Raw genomic sequence first — 26,066 nt, forward strand, 5'->3', positions numbered from 1 at the left:
TATGTCCTAGGCAGATATGTCCCAGGCAGGTATGTCCTAGGCAGATATGTCCCAGACACGCAGATATTGACTTGGGACTATATTGGGTGGAAGCACAGTCAAAGCACTGTCCCACTGACATGCTAACCACAACATGCTAACCGGTAACATCCATAGGATAGTATTGTATAATGACTGTAGGGTTTCTTGGCATCTATATACACTAATATAACGTCTAGTATGGATGTGTTATTATTTAATCTGCTATAGATAGATGGTATAGAGAGAAGAATAAAGGCAAGAAAAGAAACAAAAACAGTGTAATGTGTGAAGGTATGTATGTATACATCTGTGTCGATGATGTGTAAATAAGTCAAGCATAAGATTTTGCATTAACTAAAGGATAAAAGTAGAAAAAGGGGGGAAAGTAGGACTTGATGAGGTGTTTATAAACTCCTTTTTGAACATGGGAATGTTTTGTTTGAATGACTTTCAATCATTTTGGAAGATTGTGCTGAGAAGTACATGACCTTATTTATCTGTCATTTTAATCATATATATGCATGCATGTATAGATGTATGTATGTACATTTTCTTTTTTAATGTTTTACATGTTCAAATAAACTACTACTACTATGCTAAGCTAACTAGCGGTGTTCCAAAACAATGCATGCTCTGAGACATAAAATGCATTGGCCCACCTATCTACAGCCAAAGGAGAGCATGATAAGCCCTATTTCAACAAAGGGTGGCGTGTTTCTTTAAGATGACACTTTTTTCAAACCCTTGATGATACATATGTGATTTATGTGACTGACTGATACTTTCATGTAACTGCAGAAACAGTAGGCCTAGATGATAGTATACAGTACAAGCTGAATACACTTTGTGTGTAGTGTGTTCTTGGGAAACAGCTCAGGTCCTGTTGTCGTGGCTTCCATCACCCTCTCCATTTTGTTCCAGATATGAGGTCCATCTCCACCTAGGTCAGCTGACGCTGATCCCCTACAGGGGCGGAGACCCCGCTGACGGCGAGGTGACGTCCACGGTGCCCGTTTCCATCGTGGTTCACCTGTCAGACGGCGACACCACGTGCAGAAACCCCCCGGCTCGGACACTTTCACCCTGATCACCCACAAAAACGAGTACCAGTGAGTGAGGATTATTAAGATGTGGAAACAGAGAGCAAGTGGTTAATGGATTCTGTCCATCACATTAGCCTTTTCTCTTCAAATTAATTCACAGCCTTGTAACAGTGTGGAAATTCAGTCTCTTCTGCAATGCATTGAAAACAAAATTTGAATATTGTTGCACTTATGATAAAGCCTTGCTTGAGTAATAAAGTCATAAATATAGGTCTCGAGGGTTAATTGCCAAAGTTATGTGAGCTAATGAGAGAAGTTAATCATTATCATTTTTGTTTTTATTTATTACTCACAATGCCAGGTTCCAATTCCTTTGCAATAACCCAGCAACACTGGCTCTTATCAGTCTGTTTACTGTTCATATGGTAATATAATATTTATATAACAACATAATTCTATTTGTTCCAGCACCCTTTGCACTATGCTCCATAATTAAAATAATAACTATCATAATTAGAATTTACTCCTGCATACTGTGCACTCTTCATTGCACTATTGTCTCAACCTGTCCATATTGTTTCTGTTATAGTGTCTATACATATTGTTGTTTTGCATGATGATCCAAAGCAAAATTCCTCTTATGTGTCCTCATAACTGGCAAATAAAGCTGATTCGGCTTCGGATTATTGCAGGTTCCGGGTGCCTGGAGCGGATGAAGGATCTCCCCCTGAGGCTGTCCAGAGGGAGCGAGACGCTTGGGTCCAGGCCATTGACAAACTGTGTTCAGACTGGAAGAGAAAGTCAAAGGTCAAACACACGTTGGTGGACACAAAGGGTCCACGACGTCTCAGCATGGCCGAAGACACAGAGGACACTGACAAAGATCTTGAGTCAAGCGGTGGAATGGGTGAAGTGAATTATCCTCCAGTTGATTATAAAAACCCCACTTCTGGCGGTGGAGACAATTTATCAGCCGGGGACACGAGTCAAAGTCCCCCCTCAGCCAGTTTTGTAAAGCCTGTTCCCAAACCTCGCAGCATGAAGAACAGGGCAGTTATCAAGCCAGATGTTTTGCCTCCCATGCCATCACCTGGTGTCGTTGCCGTATCTTCTCCCACCTCACCCCAACCCTCACCCTCCAACACCGCCCTCACACCCTCACCCAAAGTCCCAGAGACTCCCAACCAGGAATCAGGCTCCATAGTTGTGCCTCCACCGCCAATCATCCCACCCCCACCACCTTTGGCCTTCAAATTCCCGATGCAGTTGGGAAAACCATGCACCAAGGCTTTCCACTGGGACTTAATTACCTCAGAGAAGGTAACACTTGTCACTTATCAAACGTACAATTACCCGTATTTCTACCTTTATGCATGCATCTTACAAAGTGTCTCATTCATCATCATTGCTGGGAATTATTCTTTGTTTTCTGTGTCAGTTATTGCTTCCCCCAGTTGTTGCTCTTTTGTAATGTTAACATTGATTTCCTCATATAATAGAGTTGTCTCACTCCCGAATTAATTTGTGTCTTGGCAGATTGCAAAATCCTTTTGGATGCAAGAAAGCACCAGGAGGATTGAAATCGACACAACGCGCTTATATGAGCAATTTTCCGTTAAAGATCTGGGGACGTTTGGTGCGCCTGAGCCGACCAACACGCAGCATATTATGCTCAACCGGAAGATTGCACACAACTTCAGTGAGTAGCTCAACAATGTGTTTGTGAGTGTTGAGGTGAATCTGCATTTGAATGTTGTCCGCTGCAATAGATAATACCCCAGAAAAATAATGAGTGCAATTTTCACGTTGTAATGAAAAGGCATTCTTCTGGATTAAGTCAAATAAAGGAGCTTATTCCTTCAGTAAATTACAAGGGCTGGTGTGAAATAAAACCAGCAGAGGGAAGCATCACATAAAAAGAATACCTAGGATAGCCGCAGAAGCAGTGTTACTTAGCCGTGTACTCTTTCATTTTCATAAATTACACTTTAATTGCCCAATTAAAAGCAAGCTGACCTGAAATCTCTTTAAGGGAAGGCCTATAACTGCTGCCATTTTGCTCTTTAAAAACTGATCATTGAGGCTGTTGTGATGTCACCGCTGCTGTAAGGGCAGTGGATGTACCTCCCATGTGTCTGCAGGGGGCAGTGTGTCACCAATCCTGCATTGCCACAACTGCCCATGCAATCTGCAGAGCTATTGTAAAGTGGAACATATTCTATATCTCATCTAATGGCTTTTCACTTTTGATTAACTGAGTGTACGTGACTTGTATATGTTAAGCCAGGGAAGAACATCTCCAAAGCTCAGGCGCAGACACTGTGAGGCGATACAGATGTGGTGGTGGTGGTGGGCTGCTAAATGCAATCAGTGAGTGTGTGCAGACCGGCGACATTATTAGAGTTCACGTGTTCATGAAATATGGATAGGGGATCTGAGGGACAACGACAGCGATTTCCTGTCTTGATACAGAATACCCCAGCATTCGGAGTTCTCCCTGACCTGGAAACTTTGGTTGTGTCAGGAGCAGGAGCTGAGTGATGAAAGCCCGCAGGCAACCTGAGTCCATGCATGCATCTTCAGAAAAATGGAGACATTTGAAGAACAAGGGAAACCCTCTGTCCCTCTAACACTGATATAGAAAATAACATCTACACTGTTAGATTTTGCTGTAATTTCTACAGTTACTTACCACAAAATTCCCAGTAAAATACCATCATTCTCTTTTCCGGTTCATTGCTGTAATATGCATTCCATTATGGGTAGAAACATTTCATTTACAGCGATTTACTGTATATTTTGAATTTGTGGTAGTCTGCTGTAAAACAACAGCGCTACACTGTTAGACTTTGCTGTAATTTCTACAGTTATTTACCACAAAATGCCCAGTAAAATACCATCATTTTCTTTTCCGGTTAATTACTGTAATATGCATTGCATTATGGGTATTAACGTTTAATTTACAGTGATTTACTGTATATTTTGAATTTGCAGTACACTGTTAGACTTTGCTGTATTTCTACAGTTACTTTCCACAAAATTCCCAGCAAAACATCATCATTTTATTTTCCAGTTCATTACTGTAATATGCATTGCATTATGGGTAGAAACATTTCATTTACAGTGATTTACTGTATACTTTGAATTTGCGGCAGTCTGCTGTAAAACAACAGCGCTATAGTGCTAATGTAGTTGAATAAGACAGACTTAAATAAAAGTGTTGGTTCCTGTTATGGAAGCATTGAACTAAAATGGATAAATTAATATCTCTATAAAATTAAATTAATTCATTTTAGAAAGATATTTACATTTGATTTTTTAGGCTTCTAGCAGTGAAGGTAATGCTTTCAGCAGTGAAGGTAATTTAAAAATGTGACATGCTTTTCAGCAGTGTAAATAGTGCCGGTGTAAGTATTCAGATCCTTTTCTTTAGCAAAAGTAACAATACCTTAGTCATAATAATAATGGAAATAATAATAGATTGGATTTATGTAGTCATTTTTATTCTCAAAGACGCTTTACATAGGATACAAATAAAAATGAGGAGCAAATAATTGAATAACAACAATAAGAGAGTAAAATTGCATGACAGGTAAAAACATGCTGCGGGGGTCTGAAGGGGGGGGGGGGGGTTGTGGGCCTTTTGGAATGCTGCCAGTGTGGAGCACTGTGCTTTGGGAGTGAGTAGCCTCACACTGCCAGCTCTATCTCCGCAGAGTAAGGTCTGGTTACACCACACATACCTTCAAAGATAAGAAAGAAATGACAACCAATCACAATCGTCCTGGGCGGGGCTGAGCTCCGGACACAATAATGGCGGTTCTGCTCAGTAGTCTCGGGAAGGGACTTGTTCTGGTGGAACATTCGCACCCTGTAAAAGAAAACGCCTCATCTAATATTAAATGAAGTTAACTGTTCACACAATACAGTAACATGAGCTATTTAAATCAGCTGATCCATGGTTAAACCTCATTAGCTCTTATCAGTTCATATCGCTGTGTGTACAAAACATCCCAGTCACAGACTAAATCAGGTAAACATATTCTTTTTTAAATCTTCACAATCATTTCCAATTTGAACCAAGCCGGCCTGTCTTGTTGCACAATCCATCTTTTCTTCAAAACTCGCCATTATCCGCCATTATCCGCGTGTAGCTTGTCCTACATCCCGCGCATGGATGTAGGACAATTATGGCATCAGCTGAGCGGAGGACTCTAGATGGGGAGTATCAGTGGAGTAGGGCAAAAAGGTAAAGGGGGGGGGGGGGGGGGGGGGTAGAGGGATATGTAGGTATGGAGTAGAATCTGGAAGTCATGGAGGACTGGGGTCATGCAAAACTACTCCATTACAAGTAAAAGTATTCAGTATCAGCAAAGTGTAATTACACTCTCAAAAGTAAAGTTTCCATAATCCAGATAATACTACAACACATCATGTTATTGGATTATTATTACAGGTGCATTTATAATAATAGCCGATCAAGGTGAAGCTAATTTGAACAAGATTTTCCTTTTTGTTGTGGTGGAGTAGAAGTATAAAGTAGTAAAATGCTAGTGCCTATACTTTGATCTTAAGTATGGTACTTAAGTAAATGAACTTACATAACATTACACCGCTGCAGTTTTATTGGCCTTTACTATAAACAATTCAAAGACAATCAACCCTCCTTTTTAACCCTCCTGTTGTCCTGGGTCAAATTTGACCCCTTTAAAAAATGTCTATATCTGAAATATGGGTTTCTTTTTAACCAAATTACCCCCAAAAAATGGCTTGGATTTCATAAAACGTTCTTTGCAAATACAATTGATCACTTTCATTTCTCTGATCTTAACTATTAGTCAAAATAATTCTGCTTTTTTAACTCAAACATCAGGTATTATTCTAAATAAATGAGGGTTATTGACCATGAATTCCAAAAAGTAGTGTAAAACTAGTAAGGTGGTGTTAGTGAAAACTAAAAAAAAAGTCTGAAAAAGGAACAAAAATGTCTAATTTTTGTCCAGGAGGACAACACAAGGTTCAGTCCCTCCAGGAGTTCACAGCCTTTTTCTGAGATTGTTGCAGCCCAAAATGCCTGACGTTGCAGTAGCTTTTGTAAAAAATTGCATTAAAAGTTGATATAGTTTTTGCATGTTTGTTGCAATTAAGTTGCAAAAAAGTTATTATTTTGTTTTTTTGTGTGTATTTCTTAAAGAATAGGGAGAATAAAACTACTCTAGGTTGAGTTTTCCTAATAACCTTACCAAAAAGGCTCAGGATGCTGAAAATGTCGGTAGAACATGAAAATGGCTGTTGGATTTAAGACAAAAAATATTAATTTATTGAAAGAATCAAATATGAACATGTCTGTCAGTGGCTTGTTGACCTTTCCATTGTCAGTTAGTTTCCTATCCTGGGCTGGGACACATTCATGTGGTTTTATAAAAGACTTATTGGACTTTAACTTATCATTAACTTGCAATAACCAGGGTAGCTGTCCTCAGTTTAGAAGCTCTCAGCGACTTTAAAGTAAAAAAACGCTCTAGCGTACATTGATGTTAAAATGTATACAGGTTAGCAGGACGTTCTGGCATGCTTTCGGTCTTTCGCTGTATGTTTTGATGGTAAATGTGACATGTTCGAGTCACACACGTCTTGTTAAACAAGAAAATGAATATGGCCACGTACTGTACGTGTGACGTCAACCCGTTCTCCCTCCCGCTTGGTCATTGGCTCCCAGAGTCACATGCTGATACAGAGTCTGGCCCGTGGGACTGCTGGGATTGGTTTAAGTCTCGGGAAACTCCGGTTATTGGTCAAATTTGCGAAGAAAGTTGCGGTAATCGGTCAAAATTGCGAGTCGCACCAAAGTCGCGGTGATTGGTTGAATTTGCGTGAATTGGCGCTATCGTGACATCAAGAAATCCTGGAGGGACTGAAACGTGATAACTGCCTGTTTTCACCTCAGGATTCAGATCCCATAGCCATATATAAAAAACATGGTATTAGGACTACTTTCTCTCCCACACACACACACCACACACGCACACATGTATGGGTATCACCACAAACCTGCCTAAATTTGTGCTATTTATTGAGCTCATTTCTTATTCTCTGCCACACTATTTGTTCATCTGATTTCATCACACTGGGAGCCGGTGTTCATGTGAAATCTCTTCTTTGCAAAGATAGCAACAGCTCAGCAAACAGCCAGACTCCACCTCGAACACATGATATCGCAAGCAGGTGATCAATAATTAACGAACAAACTGTTGATTAGCGTCAGGCACAAAAGCTGGAACTCTTACTGCGACTTTAGCAACATTGTGTCACTTGCAGTTACACCCTGAGGCAGATGGAGATAGACAGCTTGAGCAGGTGGTTGTGTTATTGTCGTACTGCGGTTTTAGAGTGGTTTCTTCTGGCAATCAGCTCGATCCTTGTGGGCGAGCTGCATTGAGAATCTATAGGACAATTCTGTGATGATCAATAGCATTTTAAGGGCTCTCCAGGAATCCAAGGCTTTTGACAAGTTTGTAGCTCGTATTGATTTTTTTTATTGCATTCTTTAAAAGAAATACCCACATTCTGAAACATTAATGGCAGCTCTTCTCTGCACGCAACCACAGCGTTCAAATCAGTAACTTATGATAAAGTCAGCAATATGTCAGAGTCACCGGTACCCCCTTTTTTTATGAAAATCCTTGAAGTAAAAGTACTATACGTCCCGTGGGGGCAACATATTTCTTTTTAGAATCAGGTAAACAGAACAGTTTTTCCTTTTTTCTAAAGGAAAAATGGGCTGATGGGTGCTGTGGGAATCAAACATGTAATAGAACCAAAAGAGATCCTCTAAAAGAAGACTATGACTAGTATAGGAAACAAAAGGATAAACACAAATTCTCACAGCACCCCTGCACCTAATGTCTCTACTAAGTAGATACTAAGTCAAACCTGCAAATGCACGAAGGATGTCAGTTTTTATCTCCCAGCCCTGGCCCACTTCCTCACCCTCTCGTACCAACCAATTTTGGATCAGCAGCTCTCCTCCTCAGCTGCAATCAATCAGGCTTTTTAAACGGTCTTGATTGGCCCGTCAGCCGAGCATGCCCCGCCAATCTGCGCCCTCCTCCAGGATCCGGGTGGGACCTCCCCCAGCCTCCAATCCCCAGCACGGACGACACCGCCTGCTTTGCATCTCATTTCAAGCACAATCAATTACATACACGCACCTGAGGGTGCCGTAGCAGTACCCTCACCTCTGTGGGTAGGTGCCACCCTGCTGGATGTTGCGTGTATGCAGAGCTTTACCTGTTCTGTGTGTGTGTGTGTGTGTGTGTGTGTGTGTGTGTGTGCGCTGTGACAGAGCCAGGGAATAAGAACGGGCTGCATAACCTGTTATTGGCTGGAGGGTTACACCCCCCCACATGGGGCCCAAAGTCAGAAAAATAAGAACATACAGGCAGAAAGCAGGAAACAGGGTCTCTGCAGATCCAGACCCCGCCACACTCTTCTAGTGGTTCATAAGGGATACATAAGAGGGATTCATTTATGTATTAGTATATACATTGTTATTTTACTAACATACATAATATATAATTATATACTGTATGAAATATGCAGTAAAATATGCATATTGTTCAACTAGTAAACATACATTGTTTTTTTAGTAATATATATAATGTGTAAATATTTATATATTTATATATAACATGCAATAAAATATGCATATTATTACACAGGTATGCATACATTGTTTTTAGTAACATATATAATTATATACATAATATGCCATAAAATATGCATATTATTCAACTAGTAAACATACAGTGTTTTTTCAGTAACGTATAAAGCCTAATATAAAATTATATGTATATAATATGTAAATAAATATGCTTATATTCAACTAGTAAACATACATTGTGTTTTAGTATATAATATTAATTTCATATATAATATGCAATAAAATATGCATATCAATCAACTAGTAAGCATACATTGCTTTTTCAGTAACACATACAATAAATAATTATATATAATATGCCATAAAATATGCATATTATTCAACTAGTAAACATACATTGGTTTTAGCATAATGTATAAACTTTAAAATATCAATAAAATATGCAATTAATCAACTAGTAAGAACATGCTTTTCAGTAACACATACAATAAAATTATATATAAATATGCCATAAAATATGCATATTATTCAACTAGTAAAAATACATTGTGTTTTAGCATATCATGTTAATTACATATATAATATCCCCTAATTATGCAATTTTTTCAAATAGCAAACCTACATTGTTTTTTTTGTAACATATACAGTATAATATGTAATTTATACACATAATATGTAATAAAATATGCATTATTTCAATAGTAAACATATTTTTTTTTTAAAATTGTTTCAGTAACATATTTAAAATTTATATATACTATATATATATAATATATTACATGTATATTTACAGTATATATATATATATACTATATATATACATATATATTTACAGTATATATATATATAAAATAAAATATATATATATATATTATTCATCTTGTAAACTAGTAATTATAGTTGTTATAAATGTGAGAAGTGAGTTAAAAAACTTAATATTTCCCCTCTCACAAGTTAGTAGGAGTAGAAGTTGTAAGTACTATAACTTGTAAATACTCCAGTCTAACGTACAAAGTGTACTGAAGTCCAGTACTTGAGTGATATTTCCACCGCTGGGCGAGACCCATTGTGCTTTTGAATGATCCTAGTACATTTCTCTTATAATACACGTCCTGACTAATGTGGTATATACCTTCAGCCCCCGTTGCCTGCCGACTATTAACAACTGGAAATGTCGCTCCGCTAATTTAAACCTTCCTATGGTGTTAGGGTCCCGACGGACCCGTTTGAGTTTTAAAATGCATAAAAAACACTTCATACATTTGTTTTTTGAGTTGAACTTTTGGGCTTGTCAGGGCTTCCATTTAACAAAGTAAATCTTTTTTTTTGTTTTTACTAAATTATAAAGTGCTTGGTGAAAAAAAAAAAGACTTTTGTGGTGTTCGGGTCATTTGTGACCCGGTTAAAATTTTCTATTATAAAACAATAAAAAATGCCCAAAATTAAATCATGAACACACAGTCAACCAACAGCCTCTTCCTCCAACACTTGGGCTTCATTTAGGGGCTTTTCTCTTTGCCTTTTTGCAAGAACAAACAAAGGGAGACATGTCCAGGCTTGTCAAGCCATTTGAGTGTAGAGGTGGTGACTTGCAGAGTACACATCTCCAAATCACAGGATGCAAGAATGAGGAGAAGATTTACTGTAAATGAAGCTTTGGATCACATCTTTGCTGCAAATGAGGCAGAGGACACACAGGATTTTAGCGATGGAGATGAGCAGGCCTCTGAGAACGAAGATGATGTGGAGTACCAATTGGAAGAAACAGACACAACTGATCAGTCTGAAGAGGAGGTCACTGGTGCTGAAGCTGCTCCTGCTGAATTATTCCAATCCAAAAATGGCAACATCCGTTGGAGTACAGTTCCTCCTGATGTGCATGGAAGGACAGCTGCTGCAAACATCATCAAAATGACCCCTGGGGTCACGAGGTTTGCTGTGACAAGAGTAAGTGACATCAAGATGTGCTTTGATCTTTTTTTGCCATTGTCACTAAAAAAAGTCATAATTGCTATGACAAACCTTGAGGGAAAAAAAGTCCATGGCAACACATGGAAAGACATTGATGAGACGTACCTGGATGCCTACATTGGTGTTCTCCTCCTTGCTGGAGTTTACAGATCCAGCAATGAGGCAACTGAGAGTCTCTGGGATGCATCAACGGGCAGAAATATTTTCCGGGCAACAATGTCTCTCTGCTGCAAAGAACACACTAAAAGTGTCACTTTTTGCAACACATGCATCTAAACACACACACACACAGGCATGTGTTGTGGTTTGGGGTTTTGTTGGGGGTTATTTTCCCCGTTTGGCCTTCCCTGTGTTTATTTCTTGGTTTTCTCCCCGGTCCTGTGTGGTTCTGTCTTGTGATTCCCGGTAAGTGTCTGTTTGTTCTACTTCCTGTTATTTTGATAGTCAGCTTCCTGTCTTGTCGTGTCTAGTCTTGTCTAGCTTCACTTTGTTTCTCTGATTGTCCAGCCCCGCCCTAATGTGATCCACCTGATGTCTCACCTGTTCCCCGTTACCTCATTACCTCCTGTATTTAACCCCAGTGTTTCCTTTGTCTCTTGTTGGATCATTCCAGTTTTGTTTGCCTGTTTGCCGTCGTCCTGTGAGCTGTCAACCTTGCCGTCTCCCCGTGTGCCACCTGTTTTGTTTTCCTAGTCGTGCCTTCTTATCACCTGCCCGCGTGCCTACCTGTGTTCCTCGTCATCCTGCCTGCAGTCCTGTCATTCCCTGTGAGTTTTTCCCCAACGCATTTTTCCCTGTGGCCTGCTCACCTTCTACAGTGCCTGCGTTTTTCTGTGGAGTGTTTTTTTTGGACTCCACCCTTTGCTTCTTAGTTTTTGGACTTTGTCAATAAATCATTCCTGCCTGCCTGCCTACTCTGCGTTTGGGTCCTCCTTTATGCCGTACCGTGACAGCATGTTCTTTGCACAGAGTATTGAAGAACAAGTACTTGATTTCTTTTGATGTGATTTTCTCGATTGTTTTTTGTTTATTTATTTGCAAATCTTTGTTTTATTGTAATTTATTATTTTAGGGACGGTTCTGTTTTTCATATTGTTAAATATTGTATTAAGTTCTATTGTGTGGGAAAAAAGACTTGTTTTTGCCCTTTCTTGAATCAAATATACGGGTCCAAAATGACCCGAACACCATAGATGTTACTATATTTGATAATTTTAAAAATTTAAAAATCTTTTTTTGTTGAACATTTAAAAATTTGTTTTAATATCTCTCAGTTACACTCAGGTAACAGAACAAACTGATTATTTTGTTGCTTCTACTCTTAAGGTTTCATTTGACCACTTTATGACATTGAAAACGAGGGGTATGTGTTTAAAACAAAAGGGCCCCGGGGGCCACAAAAAAATATTAATACCAATCTTTTCATGGATAAGGGAGCCCAAACCCGCTAAACAAGAGTTAAAAACATTGGATGATAAAAGATTGTTTTTAGGGTATTTTATGGCTAATTTAATACACGGTCCAAATGAACCCCCTAACACTACAGATGGCAAACAGAAAGCTAACACCAGAGGAAGGTTAAAAGTCCACCTGTGGCTTGGTGCACCCAGTGGGAGACACTCTCCATCTCCATACTCTAATTAGCCAGGGCGAGGCCCCGTTTGGCTAAGTGCCAAGCCACAAAGGGCTTGATTTGCAATGTTTATTTTAATTTTAGGCCAGACCACTAACTCTCACTCCCGAGGACAACTGGTAGCACTCAACGTTGTTTTTGGGATATTTGATGTTGTGATCCCTCATTCGAAAACTTGACACAAAAGCCTGTTTGTCCTGGGGAGGGAATTACTGACTCGGGTCTTAAATGTCAAGGACTTGTTGATTGCAGCTTTGTACCTCCAAACTACTTAACATTCAACATGATTATTTTATTTACTTTGTCATGAGTAGATATTCAATCAGTTTAATTATTTGGATTTAGTAACAGGTAAATCAGACTCCTATTTTGAATGGGAAATGTTGGAACTCAGCCATTATGGACAGTTAAAGGAATAGTTTAGCTATTAGCTTTCATGCAGCTGCATAGCTTAGCTTAGCATAAAGAGTGGAAACCTGGCTCTGTCTAAAGCAGGGTACCCCCAGGATTCTTCAAGTTAAACTTAAAAGACCTTTTTAATGCCTCTAAGGATGAAATTTAATGCCAACTTCACAGCCATATAATGGAAAATAAGTTGGATTTTAGGCTGGCAAAAATGATTATTCACCATGTTATGTGATCTAAACTTAATAAAACATTTCACTATAATACTCCACAATCATATGTCATTCACACTTGCTTTGTAAGGTGTGTTTGTACTCTAATAACACAAGATAATATCTTTGTTGCGTTTAGAGCTTGGATGCTATGAAAGTAAATATACAAAATAAATGTGTGGTGCATGTGTGGTCCACCTTAGCAAGATAAAATAATATATAATATGATTTAATATGCTTATGTGAACGCCAACTGCTTCAGTGATTGTATCACCCCGCTCTGTATTTGCGGCTAAAGCCTGCTTCAGCTTTCATTAAAAGTAACAAAATTGAGTTTAGATCTGTATAAAAACAAAGTTCCCAGAAGTTCATGCCAACTATTTCTTAGCTTGGGCCAGCAGCTGTTGTTTTTTTTTTTTTAATATTTTTTGGGGGTTTTCCCTTTATTAGATAAAGACAGTGGACAGACACAAAAGGGGGAGAGAGATGGGGGACGACACGCAGCATAGGGCCGCAGGCTGGATTCGAACCCCGGGCCGCTGCAGGACTCAGCCAACACGGGGCAAGCCCTCTTACTGCATGATCTAGAGACTGCCCCGACACACGTTTGGGTTTTTGAACAGATGAAACAGTTTAGATGTGTAGGTAATTGGTAATTAAAATACTTTATTAGGATTAACCCCTTGAGATGCAGCATCTCGTTTTTGAGGGGGTCCTTAAAGGCAAGAAAATAGATTCACAATTAAACAAAACAGTTAACAAAACAACTTGAGGGGACCTTAAAAAAACAACTAAAAAACCCCCTAAAAAAACAAACATACATCACAAACCAGTGAGCTTTAGAGGAGCTGGTATGCCGATTTTGTTTCCTTTGGACAGAGCTAGGGAGCTGTTTTTCCATTTCTGTCTTTATGCTAAGCTAACTAGCCAATGGCTGCAGCATTATATTATAATATGGAAACAAAATGACCACCAGGGGCTGACGTGAGGTGCTGATCACTGGAACTTGAGAGTAAGAATAAAGGGACGCATACTCTGACTCCATATGCATTTCTTTCTTACTTTGTGAATTCATATTAAAACAGACAAGAAGGTCAACCTTTTGATCTAACTATGGACAAGAAAACTTTCCCAAAATGTCAAAGTATTCCTGTTGCATGTCTTACACAGTATTTTCAGCATTTGAAATGAAATCGCAAATGTTTGCTGTGCCAGAAATACAAATGTGATCACAAGTTAGTTGCCAAACTCACACTTTAATAAAAAGAGAATTGGACTTCCAAACCAATGCCTGAGTGTCCATCTCCGTCTCGAGCATCTCCCCTGTGATTGGCTGGAGGGTTACACACCCACGTGGGTCACGATTTAGCTGCCAACCTCACACTTTATTAAAACAGAGTATACATAGATGTCTGAAATTCCTGAAGCTTGCTCCTAATGAATGTTTCTCACAGCTCGTGAATTATGCATAGGCATTTTCTCCCCCCCCCCCCAAAAAAAAAAAAAATCACATCAGATTTGATAGAATGCAAATTTGTGCATTTCCCTTAGGCATTTGGGGGAAAGTAATTAAGCAAAAAGAATGCTTTTTGAGTCATTTCATCGCAGGATAAGAAGACTATCTGTCAAGAGAAAAGCTTTCATGTACTGTACCATTGAGCGTGTTGACTTTTTTTTGATCTATTGTTCTTCTAGACATTTTCCTCAAAAGTTTTCCTGTGAAACCGGGCGAGTTGAAGGACAAACTGTTCATCGTTGATGAGGAAGACGGAGGCCTGTCTGATGAGCACATCACCTCTCTGAGGAGGTATGACTTTGTGCCAAAAAAACCCCCCCACAGATTTGTATTCATTCCTGATACTGTCACAGGTGAAGCCGAGAGGTGAATGGCTTTTAACTCCTGAATTCATGGGCGGGTGATGTGTGTTTTCATTGGCAGGGAAGAAGATCTTGGAAATCTAGCAGCTTAGCAAATCCTCAACTAGGAATGCGAGGACATGGTTTATGCACCAGTCTTTTTTTTCAAATACTAACGATCAGATGCCAGAACCTTTTTACCACAGCAGCTTACTAATAAAACTTTTATCTCTGGTTATTTGCGAAGATGGAAACTATTGACATGCCTTTGGGAATTCGTCAACTGGAAAATGGGTAAAATGCTTCCTGACTCTTAACTGCAGTTTACTCAGTGGCTCTGAATGCTGACCCCCTGAAAGGCCAGAGTGATTTAATGTGCTGGATGGAGGGATTTTATTTATTCTATGAAAGCATAATAACATGTATTTTAATGTGCTCCGGTGTAGGCTTGAGAAATACAATTTTGAAAGAACCATTCCCAACAGGTGCTGCAATATTAATGGGCAGTGGTGCTCCGGCGGCAGCCCGGCTCATGAAAAAGTGAAAGGCTTTGGTTTGAGGTCACAACGCACTAAAATGACAGACGGAGGAAGGCCAATTTAAGATGAGCGAGGTTCAAATCCAGTGCAAGCCAGTAAATGGCTGTTCCCATTTGTAGGAGCTGACGAGACGAGGACTTAGCTTTTAATCACTCGCCTTACTCTGGGCCGCTGGAAATCAATGTAATGACATCAGTCCAAGGGAGGGAGCTAAAGAACATGTATAAGTTACATGAAGTGGCAAATGTCTAATTCCTGTAATAACTGGTTATTTTGCACAGTAGCGTCCATTTATACAGTTGCATACTGTAAATTCTGATGTCTTTGAGGAACAAAATAATTAGCTCTTGTAAAATCTTACAGTAAAAAGCAGTATTTTTTTTTACAGCAAGCTACCTAGGTTCTTATGGTATAATATTGTATTTTCTTTTCTTTTTCAGTTAACTTTAAATCACACTTGATCTTCAGTCCGTTTTATAGTTCGTCTGAGCAAAATCAAAAATGAAATGAAATCAAAAATAGGGCCACACATCAGTATTTTTATGTGAGATTGAGGACACAACAACAACAAAAATTAGTTTTCATCCGGACTCTTAAAGTAAGTTGTTAATGGAGAATACTGTAAAATAACAGTAGAACTGCAACCAAAGAGCTGACAGTATAATACTGTAACACAGGACAGTACTGTAATATTCTTACAGTACTAAACTGTTGTTGTAGATCACATTAGGTACGCTGTAGCTGCCAATTGTTTACTGTAATTTAACAGGAAATGTTGTGGGAAAGCGTGTGTGAAAGAAGATGAAAAATGGCCACATGTCTTTTTAAAATTATTTTACAGGTATGTTTTTTTCTTCTTTTTTTCGGTTGGATATATAAAGACTTTATAGGTTTTGGATTATAAAGAAACAAATGTAGCTTTTCAAATAAAAGAACCGGATACATTTTTTTTAATCAGCCTATATTTATATTTTCAACATAGCATGCAAATAATGAAACTTTATAGAGAATTAGCTCAATTTTTGAGACTAGGCTGGGGCGATCACACAGGATATTAACAATTGAAGGGATGATTGACAATTGGTTTTCTCTCACTGATATTAAGGCGATTTTGACTTAACTTACTATTAGAACTAAAATGTTATGTTCTAAAATAATTGTTTCTTCTGTGCATTTAGAGACATTTCTGATGTCCGCCTGCTGAGCCCCATTAATCAGCATGAGTGACGAGGGTATTTTCAAATTACGATTATACATATACAATGCAAATACAATTACAAATCCTTAATTACAACGCAGTTTTGCGTGAATCTTAACCACCTCCGATAGGATTTGGATTATGATATTAAAGACAATGTTCAACCCAGACTTTTGAAAGGGAGCCGTTGTTTGAGTAGAGGAGTCATTGCTATTATGTGGATTTTTTTTTTTAAACTACTACGGCATCTAACAATAACAGTGATATGGTTATGTTTGTTTTTTAATGTTCAAGGTACGTCCCCACGTTGGATGATGTGGAAATGTACAAATCCCACAAGGGACCTGTGACAGAGCTGCATATTGTGGATCAGTACATGATGGAGGTACAGTATGCTTTTTAGCTCCCCATGTTAACTAGAATTAGGATCACCAGAATTCATTTCCTTTGAATTTGACTCGTGACAACATGAGCCAAGCCGAATCTAACGCACAGCTTCTGCTCATGTAGCACTTTCTTTAAGAAGGGCTCGTTGACTTAACATTCACCTGCCTCATGCATACATTGGGGGGGGGGGGGTGTCATGGCAAGCTCTTACCATTCTAGTTATCGCCTTCCAGCATGCCTGGCAGATCTCTGGCCTGTGTGTGGTTCGCTAAAAGCTGCAGAAGGGGAACTAGACAAACAGCAGAATCAGCCCACAATGCCTTTCTGGAATAATTGACACCAGTTATTAGGATTTCATATGTAAGAGACAGGGTGGCATCGACTCTTGAAACCTCAAGCCTTCTGCGCTAGACTGCAGTCAGCCTGAACGCCACTAAACACACAGCATGATTAGCCTTCTTTACTGCTACCGACTACAACAGGCATTCAGATACTGCACTTAATAGAAGCAGAAATTGTAATTATTTGAAACTCCTTCGATTAGAGGTGAATGCTCACTCGTGCAATTTTTAGTCATTCCGCATATTCTCCCCCTAAAACCCATTCAATTATTGAAGAAAATGAAAGGGCTGACACATTCTCAATGAATCATCACAGTTCCACAATTTTAAGCATCATAATGTCCATACTTTAAGTGTCCTCCACATGACACATTGTCAGTCTCAGATGTTCTCTGTCTCGGAATGTGTGGTCCTTCACATGCGTATTGCCAACATGTCTGCTAGGGCTTTGCTTTAGTGCTTTTTAGCCAGGCACGGCTCCACTAATATTTGTAATGCTGGTCTGACAGTTGAGCTGTTGGTTGATCGGCCACTTTGGTCCAGGCTGAAATATCTCAACTGGGTCTTGATTTCTGGAACGAGACATTGCTGTCGAGTTTTTCAGATGTATTTTTTGAGGGTTTTGAGCCCCACAAGGCGAGTGCCATCTAGTTCCAATATATCCGAGAGAAGGCAGACATTTGTACAGCCGATATATCTCAAACACAGGGAAACTGACACCAGAGCCATCGAGATCAGAGGTCTTGTCTTCCACTGTCACTATAATAAAGGGAAAAAGTCTTAAAACATTTTTTGATTACTTTTTTGATTTCTTCAGTCTTCAGTCTTAAGTCTTAAGTCAAAAACAAATGATATCCAAGAAACTTATGAGCACATGTTTCAGTTCAGCTCAATTTTATTTACACAGCAACAGTTATCTCATTGTGCTTTTCATAAAAGAGCAATGAGATAACTGTTGTTGCTTTATGGCATTTTTCAAGCCGCCTGATAATAAAGAATTGCAGTAATCCAGCCTAGAAGTAACTAATGCATGGACAAGTAATTTGGAATTCTTAAATTATGCCTGTCATGTTTTTTCTAGCAACTCAAATCCTGTGCTGTGCAAGAGGCATGGAATCAGTGTGATCTGTTAACCTTGCATTAGACATTTTAAATGTGTCAGAAAATGTGATAAGACGGGCACGGCGCCCGAGAATGTTGAGGATGCCATTCTGTTGTTGTTGTTTTAATTTTCCCTTTTTTTTTTTTTTTTACAGAAATAGTCCAATTATTTTTGATTCCTAACACTAATCCCAGTGTCTCTCCGTAGCAATCCGTCAGACCAAGTGGCCTTTGGCTTTTGGAAGACGGTACCTGAGCATGAACGAGACAGACTGACAATGTGGAATGATTTATTAGAGGTTAGCACCGACCCAAAGGTCGACTAGGCAGCTCAGCCAATCGTTTCGAGGTGTCAAGCCTTCAGTTTCTCTGTTAAATCAGCCTGTCGACAGGCCTGCAAGCACTTTACCTTTGCCTGAGGAAATCTTGCCGAAGAACTTGAGTGTGTGAGAACAATACCATCTAACGACATTTATCTCCGCTTTTTTGGATAACTCTGAATTAGCACATGAAAATAGGCTGTGTGACGATGTGATAATTTCACTCTTGTCTGCATACGCAAAGCTTATTACACTCGCCCCTTTCTCCCTGCTACAGATGTGCAACATCCCCTGCCTGAACGCACAGCTCGACCTGCTGCTGATTCTGAGAGAGCTTCCGATCAGCATGAACGACCTGCAGCCTGTGAGTTTACTCCATCACCTTCAGAGTCAAATAAAATCAGATGTTTTGTTACATTCCTACAATCTGTAAAAAAGGGTAAAAGTGCAGCCTCCGGGGCATATGTGGAAAACATGAAACAAGGACATTTATTCCATAATACAAATGCTAATGTTCAGATCCATTGTGGTTTTTGGACATAAATGAAAGGAACATCTGGGGACAGGCTGACATTAATACGTGAAAGCTTTTTTTCCCCCTCCAGTTTGAGATTGATGTTTGGGTGAAGTAGTTTCTATTCTATTTGCTGGATGGTTAATGAGAAGCACTTTAAGACACCTCTACATTTGACAGAGAACATAAGATAGATCTTAATCAAATTAAGGTTCCATTTTTATGTAGGTGGTGTAAAGAAATACCAAGTTTTTTAACTTTATCAGAAACCCACTAAAAACCCACTTTGGGGTACTCACTGGGGAGAGCTGTGGAAAAATTCATCAATTTAATTTCATTCAACAAGCTTCTGGACTCTCTTCAAAGACGAGCACTCTTCGATGGATACAGATAAAACAAAATAAAGAAAATGCACGGAATCCCTGTTCGCACAGGAATAGTACTACCTGGGGACCTCGAGTAATTTGAAATACTGCAAAGGTTGTCTCTGATCTTAATCACATGCAACTGTGCCATGTCTGTATTCCGTCAAGTAAAGACTCCATAATACCTGCCATATTTCCCCAAACACAGAGGTTGTGTGACAATTAGTGCTGTCAAAATTAACTTGATAATGACGAGTTGACGCAAATTTACTTTTTGACGGCACACATTTCTTTGCGCGTGATGAACGCATGCGTGTTCTGTGATCAGGGCGTAGTTTGGGATATATAGGAAGAGATGCAGCAGTAAAAACAATAATACATCCATGAGCAGTAACCAGGGGTTACAGTGGGCTGGAAAAATACGGAATGTCGTTCCGGCACTTTGGAATAATAAGCAAATTAATCTAATTGGCGGTTTCATACATCAGTGTTTTGCGTTCTTTTTATATCCATCCATCTTCATCCGCTTATCCGGTATCAGGTCGCGGGGGCAGCAGCTCCAGTAGGGGACCCCAAACTTCCCTTTCCCGAGCCACATCAACCAGCTCCAACTGGGGGACCCCGAGGCGTTCCCAGGCCAGGTTGGAGATATAATCTCTCCGTCTAGCCCTGGGTCTTCGCAGAGGCCTCCTCCCAGCTGGACGTGCCTGGAACACCTCCTTAGGGAGTCCCCCAGGAGGCCTCCTTACCAGATGCCCGAACCACCTCAACTGGCTCTTTTCGACGTGAAGGAGCAGCGGCTCTACTCCGAGCTTCTTTCGGATGACTGAGTTTCTCACCCTACCTCTAAGGGAGACGCCAGCCACCCTCCTGAGGAAACCCATTTTGGCCGCTTGAACCCTGGATCTGGTTCTTTCGGTCATGACCCAGCCTTCGTGACCATAGGTGAGGGTAGGAACAAACACTGACTGGTAGATTGAGAGTTTTGCCTTCTGGCTCAGCTCTCTTTTCATCACAACGGTGAGATAAACTGAATGTAATACCGCACCTGCTGCTCCGATTCTCCGACCAATCTCACGCTCCATGGTCCCCTCACTCGCGAACAAGACCCCAAGGTATTTAAACTCCTTCACTTAGGGTAAGGACTCATACCCTACCTGAAGAGTTCTTTTTATAGTAACGTCAAAAATCCATTCCAGTGTTTCTCCTTTGACCAATAACCAGAGTTTCCCATAACTTCAACCAATCCCAGCAGTCCCAGTATCAGTATGCCACTCTGGGAGCCAATGACCAAGCGGGAGGGAGAACGGGTTGACGTCACACGTATGTTGCCATATTCATTTCCTTGTTTAACGAGACGTGTGTGACTCGAACATCTCACATTCACCATCAAAACGTACAACAAAAGACCAAAAAGATGTCAGACCGTCCTGCTAACCTGTATATATTTTATCAACAATGTACGCTAGAACTTTTTTACTACAAAGTCGCTGAAAGCTTCTGCTGTTTTAATCCTGTCAGCTCTCTGCTTCGCAATCGTCCGCAAACATACACATATACACATACACACACACACGGAGGATGCAGGAAAAACCAGAGATCAAAACTGAGGACAGCTACCCTCGTTATTGTAAGTCACTGATAAGTTAAAGTCCAATAAGTCCTTTATCAAACTGTATGTGTGTCCCAGCCCAGGATAGGAAACTAACAATGTAAAGATCAATAAGCCACTGACGGACATGTTCAAATTTGATTAATTCAATAAAATAATGAATTATTTTTTGTCTTCAATCCACCAGCCATTTTCATAATCTATCATCATTTGCAGCATCCTGAGCCTTTTTGGTAAAGTTACTAGGAAAACTCGTAACTTTTTGTTTTTAACCCTCATGTTGTCCTCGGGTCAAATTTGACCCGTTTTCAGGTTTTTTTAATCACAAAACATGGGCCTTGGAAATAAGCGCTGAACATGTCAACATTAGAAATATCAAATAACTTTGGAAAAAAAACATCAAAAAAAGCACCCACAACATTGAAAAAGTGACAAAAATGTCGGAAAAAGCGATAATAGTGTTGAAAAAAACCTTCCTTTTTTCATGGTTGACGGGAAGGCATCACAAGGGTTAAAGAAATATAAAAACAAAAATCCCAACTTTTTCTGTCACTCGCAACTTTATTGCAACAAACATACAAAAACGAATGCCACTTTTAGCGCAATTCTTTACAAAAGCTCCCGCAACATAAGGCATTTTGGGCCGCAACAATCTAAAAAAAAGGCTGTGAATTCCTAGTGTGAAAATTCCTAAAGCATTAGTATTATTATTATTAATCCTTTATTTAACCAGGAAGTCCCATTGAGATTCAGAAGATCAGGAGATTATGTCCCCTGATAAGTGCAAATAGGGCTAAAGTTACTATTGTAATATATATATATATATGTATATATATATATTTTGTATTGAATTTACACATACAGACCCTTACACGTACAGACAAATGTTTTAGACTTGTAGGATCTGAAGGTTTCAGGTTAATCATTAGTCAGACTAATCGTTATCTCTTATAGAGGATTGGGGTTTATTGGCATCGGGGACTGCAGGGTGTGAAGATATTGCAGTCACACAAGAATACCCCCCAGCACCCGAGCTTTATTTTTATTTTATTTTTTTATTTTATGTGATTCTCTCAGTCCTCTGTTCCTCTTTGCATCGGTGCTTCAGTTCTAATCGCCTGTCTGCTGAGTGTTTGAGAATGAAGAGAAACAACGGCTAAGAATGATGGCACTGGAATCCATAGACTGTGGCAGTCATTTTTTTTTGTGTCTAAAACACTAAGACAAGCATATTGTGTGCTGGCAAGATGACTCAATAAAAAAAAGATTTCATGAAGTTTTAATTCACTCTCGGCTTTCTCTTTCTGATGTCGTTTCTCTTTCTGCTGAGCTGTAGCTTAGATATAATTCTAAAAAGATAATTTTATGCAGGCACAATACAATGTGTGAACATGAAGAGGTCCTCTTGGTTGCAGAACACTCTAAATCCGTCGATTCTCTGACACGACAGACTTCCTAAAGCCCAAACGTTAAGGCGGATTTACTCGCCACTTGACAGATATGAAGGCTTTAGGAGAGAAAATAGAGAAGTCACCACCACCTGGGTGGTGGGGGGGGGGGGTTTCTCACCTATCATGTCCTTGTTGGTGCTTCATCTTACTTCTGCATTGTGGCTCTGGCTTCTTCTTTAAACTGTTTACTGTGTTCTGTGTGCAGCCATTTCCAAATATCAGAACCATAGCTAGTGATGCAGTAGACAGGGAGTGGTCTGGACAGGGGGGCATGCACCCCCCCGAGGCTAAGATGGTAAAACCAAAAGTGGCTTTTTCAGCAGTTTTGTTAACCGCTCGTGGTCACAATGAAACAAAAAGCATCTTTGCCTTCTTCAATGTGACATATTTCGGATAAAATAAATGCGTCTGGCATATAGCTGTGAGAGAGATTTAAATCAATTCTTCAGATTTGAGAGGAGCGCTAAGTGGGTGCATTTGCAAACCAACCAGTTATTCTTCATCCTTTTTGTCTTGTCACAACTGTTAAACACCAGGGGTGGGGGCAAAAAAATCAATACAGCATAGTATCACAATATTTTCAGTGGCAATACTGTATCAATACACAAGCGCCAAATATGGATCTTTTATTATGTACTGTATGTGTTGGTCAGTTTGTCCCATTTTTCAGCAATAGAATTGAAGTGAGATGAACAAACAGAGAAATGTTTATTTTAGGTAAAACAGATGTTGACATAGTTTCTTTTTGGGGACGTCATTTGAAATTGGAAAAAAGGTTATAAATTGCAATACATCGCAGATTATCGCAATATGTTTAAAATCGCAATAACATTGTATCGTGGCATAAGTATCATGATGATATTGTATCGGGAGGCATCAGGTGATTCCCCCCCCCATTAAACAATTCTGATAAAGGGAGGGGGGGAGGGGGGAGCCACTACAACTTGCATTAAAGCATTTACAACCCAAAAATCAGGCTTACAAGGCAGACTATGATAGGTGTGAGACCAAATACACAAATTATAGGAAAACAAATCTGTGTTGATATAATATATATATATATATATATATATATAATATAAATCATTCTGCATGACATCATAATTGAAATTCATTTAAAAAACAGATCTATAAGGGTGTATTATTCAGTCTAGTTTGCTTGCTTTCCTAAGCTTTAGATATAAAAAGGCCATATGTTGCCACTTAGTCCAACTTCTCACTTTCATCAACAAAAACTTTTTCAAGATTTTTTGTTCTTCATTCAAAAAGGTGCATGCACATTATCATGTAAAGTATGATTGTGCACTCAAAGCACAGGCTGATGGTCACGGAGCCTCAGCGAAGATGAGGTGACCAGCATGCCTCATGCAAAACCACGCCCATATGGGTGAAATACCAGAACACTCAAAAACTTTCTGTTTGCGTGTATTTTGGCAAATGCATGTATGTTAACTTCCTCACCTTTAATGAAGAGCATCACATAGCCCTGGGAATGAGACAGTCCCGACTGGGGACAGCCTCAATGTCCCGCACCTCCCTAGCCGCGTCGTTAGATCCTGATCTAAGGTAGAGGGCGAGATAGAAATTAATATATTAAAAGCACAGCCATGCTCTTAAAGGAGTGTAATCAAAGCTGAAACACACACATCCTTGGATCCAATGATATTTCTCTGCTAGCTAAGACCAAGCATGGTTATGACCAACAACCCTCAAGATAAAGCTGAATCACCCAAAAAGTTTTAACATTTATTTTGAAAGTATAGATCATTGTACAATTGTAAAAAAACTAAAAAACATTAACCTATTTTTGTTAGACGATAGTACACACGGTCCTCTGCAAAGACAGTAGATATAACAGCTGCATATCTGCTTTCTCTTCTGTGTAATTGAGGCAGTCCCACAAGGTTTTTGGGAAGTTATTCTTAAAACAGGAGCATATGGTGGGAGTGTTGTAGCTGGCTGGCATGGACCTTGTTTGGAAAAGCAAACTCTTTGTCAAGGACTACGACTCCCATAGCACCCACTCCTTTTTTCTTCCAACACCCCATTGGCAAAACCTGATACCCCACTTTTTATTTAGACTTTCAGTAGAATTTCTATCCATATTCACAGGATCTGTTCAGAAGCAGGGAAATTGTACAATATCCTTGAGGGATATTTGTTCTTGACACAGTTGCATGCCAAATACTGATCGCGCCAAACAACAAGGCCCTGATTATTCATCTGAGGTCAAACAAGGTGTTGTGAGGTTGCTGTTTGTTATTTTAATGTGAAATAGTAAAGCCTTGGGTTATTTTGGTCTACACATGTCAGCACAGACAGCCCCTAACCAAGCTCCAGCCTTAAATAAATGTCTACATGAGGTTAGATTATGGAAAGAAAATGACTTTGCTGTGTGCCCCTGTTTGTCTTCCAGCTGATTAACCAGAAGATCAGAATGTGCACGCAGCTGAACAACAGCAGGTCATTCGTCTCTGTGCTGGAGTACCTCCTCGCCATTGGCAATTACCTCAACGAGAACGCCCGGAAGGAAAAGGCCAAGGGATTCCGACTCTCCTCCTTAACTAAAGTGCGACTCCACTACTGTTGCCTGACCTTTGATCGAGTTGCAGCGCAGGGATAATAAGACTACTCATTGATATACACAGAAGGCCTTCTCTGCGTCGTCTTTCAACTTTCCCTCTTGCTCAGGTTCACTCAGGTCTTTGACACAGTCCTTCTGACAGTTGCGTCACTACCCGGCATCACAGGAGAAATTAAACTTTGCACAAAGTGCGGCCACTGGTGGCTGAATCTCTTACAAGTGAACCGTCATTAACTACAGTCAGTCAATGGAGCTTTTGATTAATGCAGCGAGTCTGTTTTCTAGCTTATTTTAAAGGAAAATTTGACCTTTTTGGTAGATATGCATATCTTGCCGAGATTTAGATGAGAAGATTGACATCTCTCGCACACTGTGGCTAGAATAAGTTAACACACCCATGCTAAAGATGGCATGGTTTGATTTGCATTGAGAGATGATCTTATGGTGCCTTGGTGCAGAATTCCAGCCAGTAGAGCCAGTCCCACAATGAGCTTTCCCTAGGACCTGCCATTTCTGAGTCTGTAGCTTTTGAGGAAGAAAGGGGGGGCACAAGATTAGCACGGCGTTATTCCAGTTAGCTTAATAGCTGGATTGATTTGCATTGAGAGATGATCTTATGGAAAGTTCCCCATGCCTATCTCTAGGAATGGTGAAGGGTATATGATGATGTGGGGTTTGGGGGGGGGGGGCTATTTTAATTCCAAAGGCCAAGGGAACTTTATCAGGATGCATAGTATCCTGATCCATGAAATAACTGGCCTTTAAAAATAAAAATGTGCCTGCCTCTATGGGAATTTAACATAAGGGGGGTGTCTACTTATGCCCCCTGTATTTTAAAGAAGAGCATGT

General features: G+C 39.7%; 1 protein-coding gene across 1 annotated transcript in view; it reads left to right on the top strand.

Annotated features, from left to right (window-relative positions):
• The first annotated feature begins 942 nt into the window (after positions 1–942).
• Positions 943–26,066, top strand: part of LOC116692727 (formin-like protein 13) — a 37,519-nt gene continuing 12,395 nt past the window's right edge. The window contains exons 1-7 of the mRNA XM_032521214.1: positions 943–1,130; positions 1,757–2,384; positions 2,601–2,763; positions 14,644–14,755; positions 16,837–16,927; positions 18,969–19,055; positions 25,050–25,202. Of these exons, the coding sequence (XP_032377105.1) occupies positions 1,917–2,384; positions 2,601–2,763; positions 14,644–14,755; positions 16,837–16,927; positions 18,969–19,055; positions 25,050–25,202 (1,074 nt within the window). The 5' untranslated portion in view covers positions 943–1,130; positions 1,757–1,916. The remainder of the gene's footprint in view (positions 1,131–1,756; positions 2,385–2,600; positions 2,764–14,643; positions 14,756–16,836; positions 16,928–18,968; positions 19,056–25,049; positions 25,203–26,066) is intronic.

This window comes from Etheostoma spectabile, chromosome 7, assembly GCF_008692095.1.
Source record: "Etheostoma spectabile isolate EspeVRDwgs_2016 chromosome 7, UIUC_Espe_1.0, whole genome shotgun sequence".
NCBI classification, from domain to species: domain Eukaryota; kingdom Metazoa; phylum Chordata; class Actinopteri; order Perciformes; family Percidae; genus Etheostoma; species Etheostoma spectabile.